The sequence below is a fragment of the Phocoena sinus genome, chromosome 9, assembly GCF_008692025.1.
Source record: "Phocoena sinus isolate mPhoSin1 chromosome 9, mPhoSin1.pri, whole genome shotgun sequence".
In the NCBI taxonomy this organism is placed as follows: domain Eukaryota; kingdom Metazoa; phylum Chordata; class Mammalia; order Artiodactyla; family Phocoenidae; genus Phocoena; species Phocoena sinus.
In genome coordinates this window covers 86,975,313-86,995,201 of record NC_045771.1, presented here as the reverse complement: position 1 = coordinate 86,995,201, position 19,889 = coordinate 86,975,313, and the positions used below count along the sequence as shown (strand labels likewise).

Below are 19,889 nucleotides of genomic sequence, written 5' to 3'. Positions count from 1 at the left end.
TTAACTCTGTCTCAGTGAAGAGTGATTAGGATTTAAGCTCCTGTTCATTTATTCAGTCAGTAAATAGTTATTGAGCACTCATGATGTACAGGCTGCTGTGGGTTATTATAGACAATGTCAGTTATTACTGAGTGTGGTTCCTTTTTTTTTGGTTTGGCTTATAGTTGGCATATAGTTGCTTGCAGTAGTCTCTTATGATTCTTTGTATTTCTGTAGTGTCCATTGTAACTTCTCCTTTTTCACTTCTTTTTCTTTTTTGGCTGCACCATGCAGCATGCGGGATCTTAGTTCCCTGATCAGGGATTGAACCCGTGCCCCCTGCATTGGGAGCATGGAGTCTTAACCACTGGACCACCAGGGAAGTCCCTCCTTTTTCATTTCTAATTTTATTGATTTGAGCCCTCTCCCTTTTTTTCTTGGTGAGTCTGGCTAAAGGTTTATCTATTTTGTTTATCTTTTCAAAGAACCAGCTTCAAATTCTTTTTTCTGTTCTTTTATTTGTCTCTATTTTATTTATTTCTGCTCTGATCTTTATGATTTCTTTCCTTCTGCTAACTTTGGGTTTTATTCTTCTTTCTCTAGTTGCTTTAGGTGTAAGGTTAGGTTATTTGAGATTTTTCTTGTTTCCTGAGGTAAGACTGTATTGCTATAACTTCCCTCTTAGAACTGCTTTTGCTATGTCGCATAGGTTTTGAATCATCATGTTTTCACTGTCATTTGTCTCTAGGTAGGTATTTTTTGATTTCCTCAGTGATCCATTGGTTGTTTAGTAACAACGTGTTACTAAACGTGTTATTGGTTAGCCTCCACGTGTTTTTTTAGTTTTCTTTCTTTGTGATTAGTTTCTAATCTCATAGCGTTGTGGTCAGAGAAGATGCTTGATATGATTTCAATTTTCTTAGATTTACTGAGGCTCACTTTGTGGCCCAGCATGGGATCAGTCCTGGAGAATGGTCCATGTGCACTCAAGAATGTGTATTCTGCTGCATTTGGATGGAATGTTCTATAAGTATCAATTAAGTCCATTGGTCGACAGTGTCATTTAAGCCCTCTGATTCCTTATTGCTTTTCTGTCTGGATGATCTGGATGGTATTTCTTCTTGCTTCTGGCGTCTGCCCCCTGGTGGGTGAAGTTGGTCCAGGGTCTTGTGCAGGCTTCCTGGTGGGAGAGACTGGTACCTGCCTGCTGGTGGGTGGAGCTGGGTCTTGTCTCTCTGGGGGGCAGGGCCGTGTCAAGGGGTGTGTTTATAGGCGGCTGTGGGGTCAGGACGACCTTAAGCAGCCTGTCTGCTGATGGGTGGGGCTGTGTTCCCACCCTATTGGTTGTTTGGCCTGAGGCGTCCCAGCGCTGGATCCTGCAGGCTGTTGCTGGGGCCGGGTCTCTGTGCCAAAATGGCGACCTCCACGGGAGCCCATGCTGTTGAATACTTCCTGGGGCCTCCGTCACCAGTGTCCTTGCCCTCACAGTGAGCCACAGCCGACCCCGTCTCCCCAGGATACCCTCCAAGACCCGCAGGTAGGTCTGGCCCAGGCTTCTATGGACTCACTGCTTTGCCCTGGGTCCCAGTGCACATGAAACCATGTGTGCACCCTTGAAGAGTAGAGTCTCTGTTTCCCCCGGGACTGTGTGGTTCCTGCACTCAAGCCCCACTGGCCTTCAAAGCCAGATGCTCTGGGGGCTCCTCCTGCCAATGCCAGACCCCCAGGCTGGGGAGCCCGACATGGGGCTTAGAGCTCTCTCTTCTTTTGAAGACCCTCTGTGATATAGTAATTTTCCAGTTTGTGGGTTGCCCACCTGGCGGGTATGGGATTTGATTATATTGTGAAAGCACCCCTCCTATCGTCTTGTTGTGGCTTCTTCTTTGTCTTGGGGTGTAGAATATCTTTTTTTGTAGGTTCGAGTCTTTTTGTCAGTGGTGGTTCAGCAGTTAGTTGTGATTTTGCTGTTTTCGTGAGAGGAGATGAGCTCAAGTCCTTCTGCTCCGCCATCTTGTCTCCTGCCTATGAATTAACAATTTTATATTTGCTCTCCTATCTTTAGTAAAGAAGGGTCGTTTTAATACACTGCTAGATTACATAGCTAATGAAACTATTTCAGTTCATTGAAATGTCTGCACAGGGCTTTGCAGGTTAAAATTAAACTGTCCTCCCCTCCCTTCGCATGCAGTACAGATTTCCCTTGAGAATGGTGTTAACCCCACAGGCATTTAGGAGACTGATGGGAGGGCAGATATGTCCCAAGCATGGGAAGTACACTGGATAATAAATAAGAGAGAATGTTCTGTGGGAGTTACGTGCACAACATGCATCGGCAAAGAAAATACTGCTTTGTTTTTCCGTGAATTTCATTTTTAACTCAGTTTATTGACTGAACCAGTTTTGCTAAAAAGCTAAAGGAAAGCAAAGCAAACATAAACTTAATATATAGTACCTAGGAGCACACTATAAAATGGTGTATTTCATCAGTTTTAAGACATTCCGGTTTTAACACCGTCCATGTCAGGATGAATCATACAGTGCATGACTAATTAGAGTTGATAACATTTTAACTTAGTGGCACATAAAGTAACTGCCTTACAAGTTCATGGTGTCTTAAATTGGATGAAAATCAGTATAACGTAAAGATCTTCATCAAGTTTTGAACCTCCTTTTTTTTTTTTTTTTTTTTTTTTTTTGCGGTACGCGGGCCTCTCACTGCTGTGGCCTCTCCCGTTGCGGAGCACAGGCTCCGGACGCGCAGGCTCAGCGGCCATGGCTCACGGGCCCAGCCGCTCCGCGGCATGTGGGATCTTCCCGAACCGGGGCACGAACCCGTGTTCCCTGCATTGGCAGGCGGACTCTCAACAACTGCGCCACCAGCGAAGCCCTGAACCTCCTTTTGAAACACAGTTTGTTGATAGTGTACATGTACTCATGAGTATGCCCCTCCCCTCGCGCTTAGTGTTGGCCTGAAGTCAAGGCAGCATTTTCATTTAACGTTGTTAACTTTGGAGACAGACATATAACAAGAAATAATTGGGAAATCTGCCACATTTAAATAAGGAAACTCCAGCCTTGATATGTTAAGCTAGACATGTTTTCTGAATCTGCAAAGCTGAAAGCTAGTTAACGTAGCAGGATCCAGTCTTCCTTAGTTCTAGTTTTCCTGTCATTTTACCTTTGGTATTTAAGGATGACCTTTGTGAGATTATTGCTGTATCCACTACGGAGTGACCAGAAGAGTGATGTTTGATGCGGAGTCTTCTCATGACCCAGCCCTCAGGCGGGCTTGGTACGTCTCCAGGAGCTGATGCTCCCTTGGTCACGGGACCACCTGTTGACAGAGCCCATCATTGTGCACATTCACCAGCCAGAGTTCTAGTACTTTTCCTCCAAAAGAATGAGTCCGGGTTGTCACAGTTTAGGTTATGTCTTTCTGGTTCCTTCCCATCATCTCACACTTAGTGCATAGTGTGAAATGGTGCATCATAGTGCCAGCATTTTGTGTTGTTTCGAACAAATTTTGTGGTCATACATAATCCTGTATCGATGTCCATATGGCTACTCCCTCCTCCCACCCCAAGGATACTTTAAAAAATCATGTTCAAAAGCCCTGTGATGATGGCAAGGTGGCCCTGAGGCGGGAGCATGATGCATTTGAAGAAATAGACGAAGGGCCTGTGTTTGGAACAGAGGAGAGTGTGGGCGGGGCCAGAAATACACACCCTCATGGACCATCTTACTGACCTTTGCCCTCATTCTGAGAGTAAAGGGCATCCTCTGGGGTTCCCCCCCTCTTTTTTTTTAAAAGTCAGATTTGCCTGTAAAAAGCTCACTCCTGAAGTCTGGATTTTGTGTGTGTTGCAGCTGGGGTATCCACCTTGACTCTCACAAGCCTCTCTTGCTTCTTATGTCCCACGTACACTAGACAACTAGATGTTGTCTGAAAACCCTGCATTGACTTTTTTGTGTGGTTTTGAATCAGAGTGCCCTTTTCTTTTTTCCCCCTTATTTCTTGATTGTTTAAACAATGAGCCAATACTTTATTATATATTTGGTAGAATTATTACATATGTGTGTTTATATGTATATGAATATTTATGTCTGTGTGTAACGAATGCAAACACTCACAAACTGTTTATCATCACAAGAGGTGGCGTGAGGTCAGCTCTGCCATCGGACATTATCTTGTCCAGAAGTGACTTAAACTCTCTAAACCTGTGTATTTTCATCTGTTAAGTGAACTAAGGTTTAAATGGCTGATCTTGTGTTTCTGCCCTTTGTAAAGGCCTCGGCCTGTAATTATGACCCAGGTAAAGCCATTCTGTAAGAGGAACTGAGGTAACTCTCCCAGATCCATTGCTTTCTAATAAAATTTAAAGAATTTAGATGGTTTAGGGAAAAAAGAATTAGCCCTTGGGTGAGTGGCAAGCATTTTATGTACATTATTATGTCCTTGAATCCTTTGAAACCCCACTTGAGATAAGTAGATATTTTATAGATGAGACAATTGAGGACTAGAAAGGTTAAGTCATTTGCCCAAGACATAAAACTGGTTAGACTGCCTTAGCTGTCAGGCTGTCCCACTAACAGCTGTGCCTGAGCAGCAGTGGGTGCTTCAGCTTCCGTGAGCTGTGGTTTCTTAACACCTGTTTTTCTCCAGATCATAGACTATTTACTCCAGAAAGTTTTGGGGGGAAAAAAGTTCTGGTTGAGTGTATGTGTATGTGTACCTCATCCTGGGGTTTGAGTTATTTCCCTTTCTTCCTGGGTAATATTTCTATTTAAACAGCACTGTAGTCAAAAAATAATACTTGTTTCTCTGTTATTGTGCTTATTTTTCTTGGGGTTATAAAGAGTATTGTGTATACACAATACACTTAAACTAAACAGAAAGCAAACGTTTGTTTAACAGAATAGGAAAGAGATGAAATTCATGGAAGAAGAATGTATATTCTTACTGCACTGTTTCTCACTTTCATGTGTCTGGAATCCTGTATAGTTCAAAAGCAAGGATTTCAGTGCCTTGAGTTAAGTGGTGTACGTGGGCGTAGGAGCAGTAAAGAAAAGGGCAGCTGCAACCCCTCACGTTTGTTGAGCTGATGTATATGATGCATGTGACTATGTGCATACATGTATGTTACATTTGCTATATACATTTTACATACATGTTCTAAGTGCTTTACTTGCATATGCTTTTTCAGTCCTCTCTCAATAACCCTTTGGAGGCAGGTAGTATTATCTCCATTTTACAGATGAAGAAATCAAGGCACAGAGAGGATAGGACACTTGCCTAAGGTTACAGAGCTAGGTTACATGTGCAGTTCTACATCTGAGTTAATTCAAATTTGTATTGTTAACCACTTAAATACATTATTGAAATGTTTCTCAACTAATGTGTATCTCCTTCCTGGGGATTTGGACTCATTGTACTTTTTGGGGAGCATTAGTAACAGATTGTCTACAAAGTAAAAATAACTAGGCCTAATGGGGTTATATGTAAGTCATTTGAATTACTGAAGTATCTTGGAGGAGCTAAGACGATCCTTCTTATTATGTTAACAATAATACTTTAAAATGAAGGTATAAAAGTATTACAGATTCATGAAGGTGCTTTTTTCTACAGAATGTCATTGAAATGGAAAATTTTCATGTTTAAATGCTGGCTAGTAGAGTAGATTTGTTTTGAATTATAGCACATAAGGAATTTTTTTGTTTGTTTGTTTTGTGGTACGCGGGCCTACTCACTGTTGTGGTCTCTCCCGTTGAGGAGTACAGGCTCCAGACGCGCAGGCTCAGCGGCCATGGCTCACGGGCCCAGCCGCTCTGCGGCATGTGGAATCTTCCCAGACCGGGGCACGAACCCGTGTCCCCTGCCTCGGCAGGCGGACTCTCAACCACTGCGCCACCAGGGAAGCCCCACATAAGGAATTTTTTAAAGGTTTGGCAGTAATAAGTAAAGCAAACACCTTTTCTATTTAGCAAGCAGTAATACTGGATTCTAAAATTGTATTTTGCAGGAAGAAAGTTTGAGCCTAATAGAGACATTGTTATAAGTTTGAGGAAATTTTTATTGGTTAAGAAATAATACTATGTGTATGTTTTAATGTCTGTATGTTAAACTCAGTATATTCCCCCTCCCCCTTTTTTTAGCTCTTCAGGAAAGGACATGGATGAAAATGAAAGCAACCAGTCCCTGAGGACAATTTGCCAATATCCTAAAGAAGCAGTAAGAAAGCGCCAAAATTCACAGAATTCTGGAGGAAGTGATTCTTCTAGGTTTTCCAGGAAGAGTTTCAAACTGGATTACAGACTAGAAGAAGATGTAACTAAATCAAAGAAAGGAAAGGATGGGAGATTTGTTAACCCTTGGCCAACATGGAAAAATCCCTCTATTCCAAATGTTCTCAGATGGCTGATGATGGAAAAAGATCACAGCAGCGTTCCATGCTCCAAAGAGGTAGCATTTGGCTTTCTGAGTGCTGCGCATTTGCTCTTAATATATGTATTACTTAACGTTGCTGTGAATTGTATTATGACACTCCAGTTAGCTAATTGAGCCCTTTTGTATGGTAAGGTTCTGGGGAGATGACATGAATAAGGTGCCTTCGAGTTCACAGTTGAGCAGCAGAGTACATGTGTGAATAACCAGCTCTGATCTGGTGGCAACTAGAAGTAGGAACGGATGTCTTAAAAATATAGGAAAGGACGCAATTAATTCTGACTCGTGGGATTGGAAATGGCTTTACAGAGGAGATGATATTTGAGCTGGGCCTAGAAAGATAAAAACTATTTGGCAGTGGTTTTCCAGGTGGATGATGGGCGTGGGGAAGGTCACAGAGGAGAGAAAGTGCATGGCATGTTCTAGAAAATAGTAACCTGTGTTTTGGAATATGAATTATAAGGGTTAAGCCTGGAGCGCTTGGCTCTTCATCCTTGGAAAAAGCTGCTAAAGTTATAAAAGAAATTGTCAGATAACCTTCCACTCCTTTAAAAATTGGGAATAGGTTACTGGGCTTTCAATATGCTAGTTATACTTAGGATGAGACTATTAACCTTTGGCCTATGGTTTATGAGATGAGTGAGATTTAACTCAGCAGGGAGTCGGTGGCTCCCAATGGCAGTAGCTGTTTTCCTCCTTTCTTAGTTTCTTGCCCCTCTACACCTCCTACCCCGCTTGGCCTCTCTTTTCCAACAACCCCTGTCCTGCCAGGCCTTGTGGGGAACTGAGAGATGAGGAACTAGTAGACATTGGAAGTGGGTGGGATGAAAAGAGTGGAGGTATCCCTGAAGCGTTGATCTGCAGTAAGGCAGGAGGCTGGGGAGTGGGTCGGTGGTGGTGGTGTTAGATCGTTTACCTTAGTAAATGTGTCCATTTTTCTTTAAAGGATGTGAGATTTAAAAAAACCCAAAAAACCCATATTGTCACTTTGATGCTAAAGAATGTTCATAGTATTAATCCTAGTTAACAGAATTGAGTAACATGAATAATATTTTCTCAGCACTGTTTAAGAATGAGTCAGGATATTAATAGATAAAACCTTAGTGTATGTTTCAACTTTGTGGATGGGAGGGACAAGAAAATTTTATGTCTTCTGGAGAACCTGGTATGAAGAGAAACATGGAGTCAAGCTGTGAGAAGAAGGGTTTAGGGTAGGAGGCCAAGATGGGTAGGTTACCTGTTTGGTAAAAATTCCTTCCTGGTTTTTGGGCCATAGTTTCTAAAAATACAGTAGTAGTAATGGTGTCTTTAGTTTTCTTTCATTTCAAACAGGAAAGTGAGTGACTACATGAAGGCGGAAATACATCTCTGAACTCTGATGATTTGGAGATATTGAAGAAACTGGGTTCAATTTCTGAGAACTCACCAGGCCAGTTGTTCTTAAACTCCACTATTCTAGGTGCTAGAGAGAGAGCCATGAAAAAGCAGAAAGACAAGGGCTTCCCTGGTGGCGCAGTGGTTGAGAGTCCGCCTGCCGATGCAGGGGACGCAGGTTCGTGCCCCAGTCCAGGAGCAGCTGGGCCCATGAGCCATGGCCGCTGAGCCTGCATGTCTGGAGCCTGTGCTCCGCAACGGGAGAGGCCACAACAGTGAGAGGCCCGTGTACCGCAAAAAAAAAAAAAAAAGCAGAAAGACAGCCGGGCTTCGTTGGGCCTTCGGTTTAATGGAAGAGAGACAATAAACAGATAAGAAAATGATGTGGGATACTGAAAGATGATTTGTGCTTTGAGGAATAATGAGGCAGAAAAAGGAAATTGGGGGGTGGGAGCTGAATTCTTTAATGAAGTGTAAGCTTTCTTTTTATTTTTTTAAAGTCAGGAGTTCTTTGTTTTTCTTTTTATTTTAATTTTTATTTATATTGGAGTATAGTTGATATACAGTGTGGTATTAGTTTCAGATGTACAGCTAAGTGATTCAGTTGTACATACACATGTATCTATTCTTTTTCAAATTCTTTTCCCATTTAGGGTATTACCTAAATAATGAGTACAGTTCTCTGTGCTAAACAGAAGGTCCTTGTTGATTATCTGTTTTGTATACTAGTGGGTATATGTTAATTGTGAACTCCTAATTGATCCCTACCAGCCATGTTTCCACCCACCCCCGGCAACCATAAGTTGGCGTTCAAAGTCTGTGAGTATATTTCTGTTTTGCAAATAAGTTCATTTGTATCATTTTCACCTTAGACTCTACCTTCGAGCTATATCAGATGACATTTGTCTTTCTGTGTCTGGCTACTTCACTTGATGTGATCATTGCCGGGTCCAGCCAGTTGCTGCAAATGGTGTTGTTTCATTCTTTTTTATGGCTAATATTACCTTGTATATATGTACCACATCTTTATGCATTTGTCTGCTGGTGGACAATTTCGTGGCTTCCACAACTTGGCTATTGAAAATAGCCCTGCAGTGAACGTTGGGATGCATTTGTCTTTCCAAAGTACGGTTTTCTCTGGATATATGCCCAGGAGTGGGATTGCTGGATCATATGGTAGATTTATTTTAGTTTTTTAAGGAACCTTCATACCGATCTGCATAGTGGCTGTTACCAGTTTACGTTCCCACCAACAGCATAGGAGCGTTCCTTTTCTGTACTCACTCTCGAGGATTTGCTGTTTGTTGACTTTTTAATGATGGCCACTGTAACTGGTACGAGGTAATACCTCCTTGTAGTTTTGATGTGCTATGATAATGAGTGATGTTAAGTATCTTTTCATGTGCTTTAAAAAACAAAACAAAACAAGAAAAAACCTCGTGAGTAAAATTTACCTCCTGAAATGGGCTTATTGAAAGTCGCTCTGTTTTCAATTCTCTTTCCGATCACCTACCACACTACATTTCTAGAGGCCATTGTTCATTTAAGCCTCATAGGCCTTGTGAATGTGAAGTGCCCATAAGCACTGGTTTCTTTTTGTTTTTACTTTAACATCTTTATTGGGGTATAATTGCTTTACAATGGTGTGTTAGTTTCTCCTTTATAACAAAGTGAATTAGTTATACATATACATATGTTCCCATATCTCTTCCCTCTTGCGTCTCCCTCCCTCCCACCCTCCCTACCCCACCCCTCTAGGTGGTCACAAAGCATGGAGCTGATCTCCCTGTGCTATGCGGCTGCTTCCCACTAGCTATCTACCTTACGTTTGGTAGTGTATATATGTCCATGCCTCTCTCTCGCTTTGTCACAGCTCACCCTTCCCCCTCCCCATATCCTCAAGTCCGTTCTCCAGTAGGTCTGTGTCTTTATTCCTGTCTTACCCCTAGGTTCTTCATGACATTTTTTTTCCTTAAATTCCATATATATGTGTTAGCATATGGTATTTGTCTTTCTCTTTCTGACTTATTTCACTCTGTATGACAGACTCTAGGTCTATCCACCTCACTACAAATAACTCAATTTCGTTTCTTTTTATGGCAGAATAATATTCCATTGTATATATGTGCCACATCTTCTTTATGCATTCATCCGATGATGGGCACTTAGGTTGTTTCTATCTCTGGGCTATTGTGAGTAGAGCTGCAATGAACATTTTGGTACATGACTCTTTTTGAATTATGGTTTTCTCAGGGTATATGCCCAGTAGTGGGATCGCTGGGTCATATGGTAGTTCTATTTGTACTTTTTTAAGGAACCTCCATACTGTTCTCTACAGTGACTGAACCAATTCACATTCCCACCAGCAGTGCTCATTGTAGCTTTGATTTGCATTTCTCTAATGATTAATGATGTTGAGCATTCTTTCATGTGTTTGTTGGCATTCTGTATATCTTCTTTGGAGAAATGTCTATTTAGATCTTCTGCCCATTTTTGGATTGGGTTGTTTGTTTTTTTATTATTGAGCTGCATGAGCTGCTTGTAAATTTTGGAAATTAATCCTTTGTCAGTTGCTTCATTTGCAAATATTTTATCCCATTCTGAGGGTTGTCTTTTGGTCTTGTTTATGGTTTCCTTTGCTGTGCAAAAGCTTTGAAGTTTCGTTAGGTCCCATTTGTTTATTTTTGTTTTTATTTCCATTTCTCTAGGAGGTGGGTCAGAAATGATCTTGCTGTGATTTATGTCATAGAGTGTTCTGCCTATGTTTTCCTCTAAGAGTTTGATAGTTTCTGGCCTTACGTTTAGGTCTTTAATCCATTTTGAGCTTATTTTTGTGTATGGTGTTAGGGAGTGATCAAATCTCATACTTTTACATGTAGCTGTCCAGTTTTCCCAGCACCCCTTATTGAAGAGGCTGTCCTTTCTCCACTGTACATTCCTGCCTCCTTTATCAAAGATGAGGTGACCATATGTAAGCACTGGTTTTAGAGTTGTCATTCCAGGAAACAAGGCAGCAGCATTTCTGGTTGCCCAACTCTGGTTACTCGGGCAATGAGAGGCTTAGGGAAAGTCCTGCTGCTGCGTTTTAAATGATTGGAATGTGCCAGAACAGACAACCAAGGACTTGTGTCTCAATACTTCCACCCCCTTCCCTTTCCCCCTGGGACAAATCCCAATCCCTGCCAAAGCGCTGTGCTGAGGGTGCTGACATCCGTAGGTGGGGTGAGTCTGCGGAAGGAGGCTGGAGGTGGGAACCCCAGCACCAGGAGACATGGGGACCAGGTGACTTTTCAGAGCTCTTCCGGCCCAGAGGGTCCACCATCCTTTGGCTGCACTAGGCTTGGCCTTACTGTCAGAGGTCCATCGTGGATCTGGAGATTGTGGTCCATCCCGAAGGGATCAGGCACTGCAGGTCCAAGGAGAGCTCATTTGCTGGCATATCCTTCCCAGCTCCCTAACCCCCATGACATCCAGCCTTTGGAAACCAAGGCTGCTGGGGCTCCAGGGATGTGAAGCTCTCTGGGTCCCAAGGCCCGAGGAGAATGTTGTAGGAATTTCGTTTTTGCTTTTGTTTCCTAATTTAACATTTAGTTTATATTGGAGTATAGTGGCTTTACAATGTTGTGTTTGTTTTAGCTTTAAGCAGCTTGATTCAGGTAAACAGAGACACATAGCTACTCTTTTTCGGACCCTTCCTGTATAAGTTCTTTCAGATTGTTGAGTAGCGTTCCCTGTGTTAGACAGTAGATACTTGTTGATGATCTATTTTATGGATATTAGTATGCAGGTGTTAATCCCAACCTCCTAAGGTATCCCTCCAGCCCCACCTTTCCCCTTTGGTAACCATATGTTCGTTTTCTAAGTCCGCGACTGTTTCTGTTTTGTAAATTTGGTTATTTGTATCAATTTTTAGATCTCACCTGTAGGTGATATATGCTATTTGTCTTTTTCTGTCTGGCCTATTTCACTTAGTATTGTCACCTTCAGGTCCATCAATGTTGCTGCAAAGGCATTATTTCACTCTTTTTATGGGTGATAACCTTTTTTTTTTTTTTTTTTGCGGTAGGCGGGCCTCTCACTGTTGTGGCCTCTCCCGCTGCGGAGCACAGGCTCCAGACGCGCAGGCTCAGCGGCCATGGCTCACGGGCCCAGCTGCTCTGCGGCATGTGGGATCTTCCCGGACTGGGGCACGAACCCACATCCCCTGCATCGGCAGGCGGACTCTCAACCACTGCACCACCAGGGAAGCCCAGAGTAATAACCTTTTTATGTTCCACATCTTTTTTATCCAGTCCTCTGTCAGTGGATATTTTGGTTGCTTCCATTTCGTTGCTATGTTAAATAGTGGTGCAATGAATTTTGTAGTGTATGTGTCTTTTCAAATATGTTTTTTCCAGATATACACCTAGTAGTGGGATTGCTGGATCATGTGGTCCCTCAAATTTAATATTTTATGGAACCTCTATATTGTTCTCCATAGTGGCTGTTACTGGGGTACATTTGCACAACAGCCTAGGAGGATTTCCTTTTCTCCACGCTCTCTTTAGCATGTATTGCTTATTGACCTTGGATGATGGTCATTTTGCCTGGTAGTATGTGATACCTCATTGTAGTTTTGATTTTCATGTCTGTAATAATTAGGGATTTAACATCTTTTCATGTGATTTTTGTTCATCTCTATGTGTTCTTTGGAGATTGTCAAATTTAGATCTTCTTCCCGTTTTTTTTTTTTGTGTGTGTGTGGTACACGGGCCTCTCACTGTCGTGGCCTCTCCTGTTGCGGAGCACAGGCTCCGGACACGCAGGCTCAGCGGCCAGGGCTCATGGGCCCAGCCGCTCTGTGGCATGTGGGATCTTCTTGGACCGGGGCACGAACCCGTGTCCTGTGCATTGGCAGGTGGACTCTCAACCACTGCGCCACCAGGGAAGCCCCTTCCCCTGTTTTTGACTGGGTTGTTTATTTGTTTGATTTATAGCTTCATGAGCTCTTTGTATAATTTGGAGATTAATCCTTTGTTCATACTTCATTTGCAAATATTTCTTCCATTCTGTGGATTGTCTTTTTGTTCATGATTTACTTTGCTATGCAAAAGCTTTTAACTTTTATTATATCCCCCTTTTTATTTTGTGTTTATTTTCATTACTCTAGGTGGTGGATCCAGAAAGATACTGCTCTGATTTTTGTCAAACAATTCTGCCTGTGTTTTTGTCTAAGAGTGCCTGTTCTCACATTTAGGTCTTTAATCTATTTTGAGTTCTTTTTTCTTTTTTTTTTTGTGGTACGCGGGCCTCTCACTGTTGTGGCCTATCCCGCTGCGGAGCACAGGCTCCGGATGCGCAGGCTTAGCGGCCATGGCTCACAGGCCCAGCCGCTCCACAGCATGTGGGATCCTCCCGGACCAGGGCATGAACCTGCGTCCCCTGCAACGGCAGGTGGACTCTCAACCACTGCACCACCAGGGAAGCCCCTTGAGTTCTTTTTTATGTATGGTATTAGAGAATGTTCTTGTTTTACTCTTTTACATGTAGTTTTCCAGTTTTCCCAGCACCACTTATTGAAGTGACTGTCTTTTCTCCATTGTATAGTCTTGCCTCCTTTGGTAGATTAATTGGTGCGTGAGTTCACTTCTGGTTTTTCTCTTCTATTTATTTATGTTTCTGTTTTTGTGCTAGTACCATACTTTTTTGATGACTGTCACTTTGTAGTATAGTCTGAAGTCAGGGAGTCTGATTCATCCATCTCCGTTTTTCTTTCTAAGGATTGGTTTTTGTATTCTTGGTCTTTTTTGTTTCCATACAAATTAAAAAAAAATTTTTGTTCAAGTTCTGTGAAAAATGCCATTGGCAATTTGATTGTGATTGCATTGAATCTGTAGATTGTCTTTGGTATTATAGTGATTTTGACACTACTGATGGTTCTAATCCAACAACATGGTATATTTTTCCATCTGTTTATGTCATTTTTGATTTCTTTCATCAACATCTTATAGTTTTTAGGGTACAGGTCTTTAGCCTCCTTAGGTTGGTTTATTCCTAGGTAGTTTATTCTTTTTGATGCGATGGTAAATGTGATCATTTCTTTAATTTGTCTTTCTGATCTTTCATTTTTAGTATTAGTAATGCAAGAAATTTCTGTGTATTAATTTTGTATCCTGCAGTTTACTGAATTCATAGATGAGCTCTAGTAGTTTTCTGGTAGCATCTTTAGGATTTCCTATATATGATATCATGTCATCTGCAAACAGTGGCAGTCGTATTTCTTCTTTTCCAGTTTGGATTCCTTTTATTTCTTTTTCTTTTCTGATTGCCGTTGTTAGGACTTCCAAAACTATGTTGGATAAAAGTGGCAAGAGTGGATATCCTTGTCTTTTTCCTGATCTTGGGGGAAATGCTTTCAGCTTTTACTGTTGAGAATGCTGTTAGCTGTGTGTTTGTCATATGTGGCCTTTATTATGTTTAGGTAGTTCCCTCTATGACCACTTTCTGGAGAGTTTTTATCATAAATGGGTGTTGAATTTTGTCAAACGTTTTCTGCATCTATTCAGATGATCATATGGTTTTTATTCTTCAGTTTGTTTATGTGGTGTATCACAGTGATTGATTTGCAGATACTGAAGATCCTTGCATCCCTGGGATAAATACCACTTGATCATATTGAATGATGTTTTTAATGGATTGTTAGATTCAGTTTGATAGTATTTTGTTGAGGATTTTTGCAACTATGTTTTTCAGTGATATTGGCCTGTAATTTTCTATTTTGTAGTATAGTTTTCTGGTTTTGGTATCAGGGTGATTGTGGCTTATGAGTGGTTCTTAAACTCCACTGTTGTAGGTGCAAGAGATACAGCCATGAACAAGGCAGAAAGGAAACCTGGCCTCCTTGGAAGTTAGGTTTATTGGAAGAGAGACAATAGTCAAGTAAATGATGTGGAATATTGAAAGATGATTAGTGCTTTGAGGAATAATAAGGCAGAAAAGGAAGGAAAAGGAATGATAAGGCAGAAAAGGAAGATGATTAGTGCTTTGAGGAATAATAAGGCAGAAAAGGGTGAGAACTGCATTCTTTAATGAAGTGTAAGCTTTTTTTTTTTCTTATGGCACTTGATACTTCATTGTTAGGTTGTCCTCCAAAAATATGGCATCAGTTTACACTCCCCCCAAAAGTATGAGAGAGGATCTATTTTTCTCTACTCCTAACCAACAATTAGCTTTGTCATTAAAATAAAAAAGACCTTTGCTGATGAACGGTGAAAGATGATGACACTTTAATTTACATTTCTTTTTTACTTCTAATCAGGCTAAACCATTTTTAAGTTACTTAGGCTTTTGCGGTCTTATTTTGTGAATTATCTTCTAGTATTCTTGGACCTTTCTTCCATTGAAGTGTTACTTTTTTTCCTTACAGATATATAGGAATTTATTTATGTTTAACTACTTTAATCCTTTCTCATAGATGTTGCAAAGTTTTGTTTCCAGCTCATCATGTTCTTTTTTTGAGGGGGTAGGGGGACTTTTTTTAACACAGAAAAGTTTTTAATATTTATGCAAATATGCCAATATTTTATTATTTTTTCCTTTGCCTAAAAAGGCTATTTCTGCTAGCTATCAGATACGTCATCACCTGTATTTTGGTGTTTTTTTTCACTTTTCAAAATTAATTATTTAATCCATATGGAATCTAGTTTGGTACATATAGGGTGCTTTACATATCTATGTACGTCTTAGACAACCAGCTCAGATATAAACACCATTTATTAAATTCCAACACTGTTTATTAAATCATCTTCTATTTCCTCTTTGATTTGAAATTCCAACCTTATATTCAATATTCATGTACTTGTATATATGCCAGTATACCTGTTTTGGAATATCCTGTTCCAATGAGCTATCTTTTCTGGCAACAAGATCACACTGTTCTAATGTTTATAAATTTAATATTTGATTTAATATCTGTGCTCATTTTCATTTAGGTTTAAAAAAACCTTCTGGCTCTTCCTTCCTATTCTTCAGATGAAATTTATAAATATTTTTTTTATTTCAAAAAAATTTTTTTTGTTATTTTGATTGAAATTGAGCTAAATTTTTTTTTTTTTTTTTGAGCTAAATTTTTGAATAAATATTCCGGGAGAAATATTTCTGCAAAAGCGATTTTTTATCGAGGTATATGATAAGTCTTTCTACGTATTCTTTTTTTTTAAATGACTAGTCTAGAAATCATAATAATTCAGTATACTGATAAATTCTTAAGTTCGGTTTCTTTTTTTTTTTTTTTAACATCTTTATTGAAGTATAATTGCTTTACAATGGTGTGTTAGTTTCTGCTTCACAACAAAATGAATCAGTTATATATATACATATGTTCCCATATCTCTTCCCGCTTGCGTTTCCCTCCCTCCCACCGTCCCTATCCCACCCCTCCAGGTGGTCACAAAGCACCGAGCTAATCTCCCTGTGCTATGCGGCTGCTTCCCACTAGCTATCTACCTTACGTTTGGTAGTGTATATATGTCCATGCCTCTCTCTTGCTTTGTCACAGCTTACCCTTCCCGCTCCCCATATCCTCAAGTCCATTCTCTAGTAGGTCTGTGTCTTTAATCCTGTTTTACCCCTAGGTTCTTCATGACATTTTTTTTTTTCTTAAATTCCAGATATATGTGTTAGCATACGGTGTTTGTCTTTCTCTTTCTGACTTACTTCACTCTGTATGACAGACTCTAGGTCTATCCACGTCATTACAAATAGTTCAATTTAGTTTCTTTTTATGGCTGATATATATACAATATTCCATTGTATATATGTGCCACATCTTCTTTATCCATTCATCCGATGATGGACACTTAGGTTGTTTCCATCTCTGGGCTATTGTAAATAGAGCTGCAATGAACATTGTGGTACATGACTCTTTTTGAATTACGGTTTTCTCAGGGTATATGCCCAGTAGTGGCATTGCTGGGTCATATGGTAGTTCTATTTGTACTTTTTAAAGGAACCTCCATACTGTTCTCCACAGTGGCTGTATCAATTTACATTCCCACCAACAGTGCAAGAGGGTTCCCTTTTCTCCACACCCTCTCCAGCATTTATTGTTTCTAGATTTTTTGATGATGGCCATTCTGACTGGTGTGAGATGATATCTCATTGTAGCTTTGATTTGCATTTCTCTAATGATTAGTGATGTTGAGCATCCTTTCATGTGTTTGTTGGCAGTCTGTATATCTTCTTTGGAGAAATGTCTATTTAGGTCTTCTGCCCATTTTTGGATTGGGTTGTTTGTTTTTTTGTTATTAAGCTGCATGAGCTGCTTGTAAATTTTGGAGATTAATCCTTTGTCAGTTGCTTCATTTGCAAATATTTTATCCCATTCTGAGGGTTGTCTTTTGGTCTTGTTTATGGTTTCCTTTGCTGTGCAAAAGCTTTGAAGTTTCGTTAGGTCCCATTTGTTTATTTTTGTTTTTATTTCCATTTCTCTAGGAGGTGAGTCAAAAAGGACCTTGCTGTGATTTATGTCATAGAGTGTCCTGCCTATGTTTTCCTCTAAGAGTTTGATAATTTCTGGCCTTACATTTAGGTCTTTAATCCATTTTGAGCTTATTTTTGTGTATGGTGTTAGGGAGTGATCAAATCTCATACTTTTACATGTAGCCGTCCAGTTTTCCCAGCACCTCTTATTGAAGAGGCTGTCCTTTCTCCACTGTACATTCCTGCCTCCTTTATCAAAGATAAGGTGACCATATGTGCGTGGGTTTATCTCTGGGCTTTCTATCCTGTTCCATTGATCTATCTTTCTGTTTTTGTGCCAGTACCATACTGTCTTGATTACTGTAGCTTTGTAGTATAGTCTGAAGTCAGGGAGCCTCATTCCTCCAGCTCCGTTTTTCGTTCTCAAGATTGCTTTGGCTCTTCGGGGTCTTTTGTGTTTCCATACAAATTGTGAAATTTTTGGTTCTAGTTCTGTGAAAATTGCCAGTGGTAGTTGGATAGGGATTGCATTGAATCTGTAGATTGCTTTGGGTAGTAGAGTCATTGTCACAATGTTGATTCTTCCAATCCAAGAACACGGTATATCTCTCCATTTATTTGTATCATCTTTAATTTCTTTCATCAATGTCTTATAATTTTCTGCATACAGGTCTTTTGTCTCCTTAGGTAGGTTTATTCCTAGATATTTTATTCTTTTTGTTGCAGTGGTAAATGGGAGTGTTTTCTTGATTTCACTTTCAGATTTTTCATCATTAGTGTACAGGAATGCCAGAGATTTCTGTGCATTAATTTTGTATCCTGCTACTTTACCAGATTCATTGATTAGCTCTAGTAGTTTTCTGGTAGCATCTTTAGGCTTCTCTATGTATAGTATCATGTCATCTGCAAACAGTGACAGCTTTACTTCTTCTTTTCCGATTTGGATTCTTTTTATTTCCTTTTCTTCTCTGCTGTGGCTAAAACTTCCAAAACTATGTTGAATAAGAGTGGTGAGAGTGGGCAACCTTGTCCTGTTCCTGATCTTAGTGGAAATGCTTTCAGTTTTTCACCATTGAGGATGATGTTTGCTGTGGGTTTGTCATATATGGCCTTTATTATGTTGAGGAAGGTTCCCTCTATGCCTACTTTCTGCAGGGTTTTTATCATAAATGGGTGTTGAATTTTGTCGAAAGCTTTCTCTGCATCTATTGAGATGATCATATGGTTTTTCTCCTTCAGTTTGTTAATATGGTGTATCACGTTGATTGATTTGCATATATTGAAGAATCCTTGCATTCCTGGGATAAACCCCACTTGCTCATGGTGTATGATCCGTTTAATGTGCTGTTGGATTCTGTTTGCTAGTATTTTGTTGAGGAATTTTGCATCTATGTTCATCAGTGATATTGGCCTGTAGTTTTCTTTCTTTGTGACATCCTTGTCTGGTTTTGGTATCAGGGTGATGGTGGCCTCATAGAATGAGTTTGGGAGTGTTCCTTCTTCTGTGATTTTTTGGAAGAGTTTGAGAAGGATGGGTGTTAGCTCTTCTCTAAATGTTTGATAGAATTCCCCTGTGAAGCCATCTGGTCCTGGGCTTTTGTTTGTTGGAAGATTTTTAATCACAGTTTCAATTTCGGTGCTTGTGATTGGTCTGTTCATATTTTCTTTTTCTTCCTGATTCAGTCTTGGCAGGTTGTGCCTTTCTAAGAATTTGTCCATTTCTTCCCGGTTGTCCATTTTATTGGCATAGAGTTGCTTGTAGTAATCGCTCATGATCCTTTGTATTTCTGCAGTGTCAGTTGTTACTTCTCCTTTTTCATTTCTAATTCTATTCATTTGAGTCTTCTCCCTCTTTCTTGATGAGTCTAGCTAATGGTTCATCATTTTGTTTATCTTCTCAGAGTACCAGCTTTTAGTTTTATTGATCTTTGCTATTGTTTCCTTCATTTCTTTTTCATTTATTTCTGATCTGATTTTTATGATTTCTTTCCTTCTGCTAACTTTGGGGGATTTTTGTTCTTTTTTCTCTAATTGCTTTAGGTGCAAGGTTAGGTTGCTTATTTGAGATGTTTCCTGTTTCTTGAGGTAGGATTGTATTGCTATAAACTTCCCTCTTAGAACTGCTTTTGCTGCATCCCATAGATTTTGGGTCGTCGTGTCTCCATTGTCATTTGTTTCTAGGTATTTTTTGATTTCCTCTTTGATTTCTTCAGTGATCACTTGGTTATTAAGTAGTGTATTGTTTAGCCTCCATGTGTTTGTATTTTTTACAGATCTTTTCCTGTAATTGATATCTAGTCTCATAGCGCTGTGGTCGGAAAAGATACTTGATACAGTTTCAATTTTCTTAAATTTACCAAGGCTTGATTTGTGACCCAAGATATGATCTATCCTGGAGAATGTTCCATGAGCACTATAAAAAAATGTGTATTCTGTTTTTTTTGGATGGAATGTCCTATAAATATTAATTAAGTCCATCTTGTTTAATGTATCATTTAAAGCTTGGGTTTCCTTATTTATTTTCATTTTGGATGATCTGTCCATTGGTGAAAGTGGGGTGTTAAAGTCCCCTACTATGAATGTGTTACTGTCAATTTACCCTTTTATGGTTGTTAGTATTTGCCTTATGTATTGA

The 19,889-nt window shown here is 40.0% G+C and overlaps 1 protein-coding gene across 6 annotated transcripts in view; it reads left to right on the top strand.

The window, feature by feature from the left end:
- Positions 1–19,889, top strand: part of NAPEPLD (N-acyl phosphatidylethanolamine phospholipase D) — a 49,727-nt gene that overhangs the window by 7,811 nt on the left and 22,027 nt on the right. For all 6 annotated transcript variants that reach the window (XM_032643000.1, XM_032643003.1, XM_032643001.1 and 3 more), the window contains one exon: positions 6,133–6,439. In XM_032643000.1, coding sequence (XP_032498891.1) covers positions 6,133–6,439 — 307 coding nt within the window. The remainder of the gene's footprint in view (positions 1–6,132; positions 6,440–19,889) is intronic.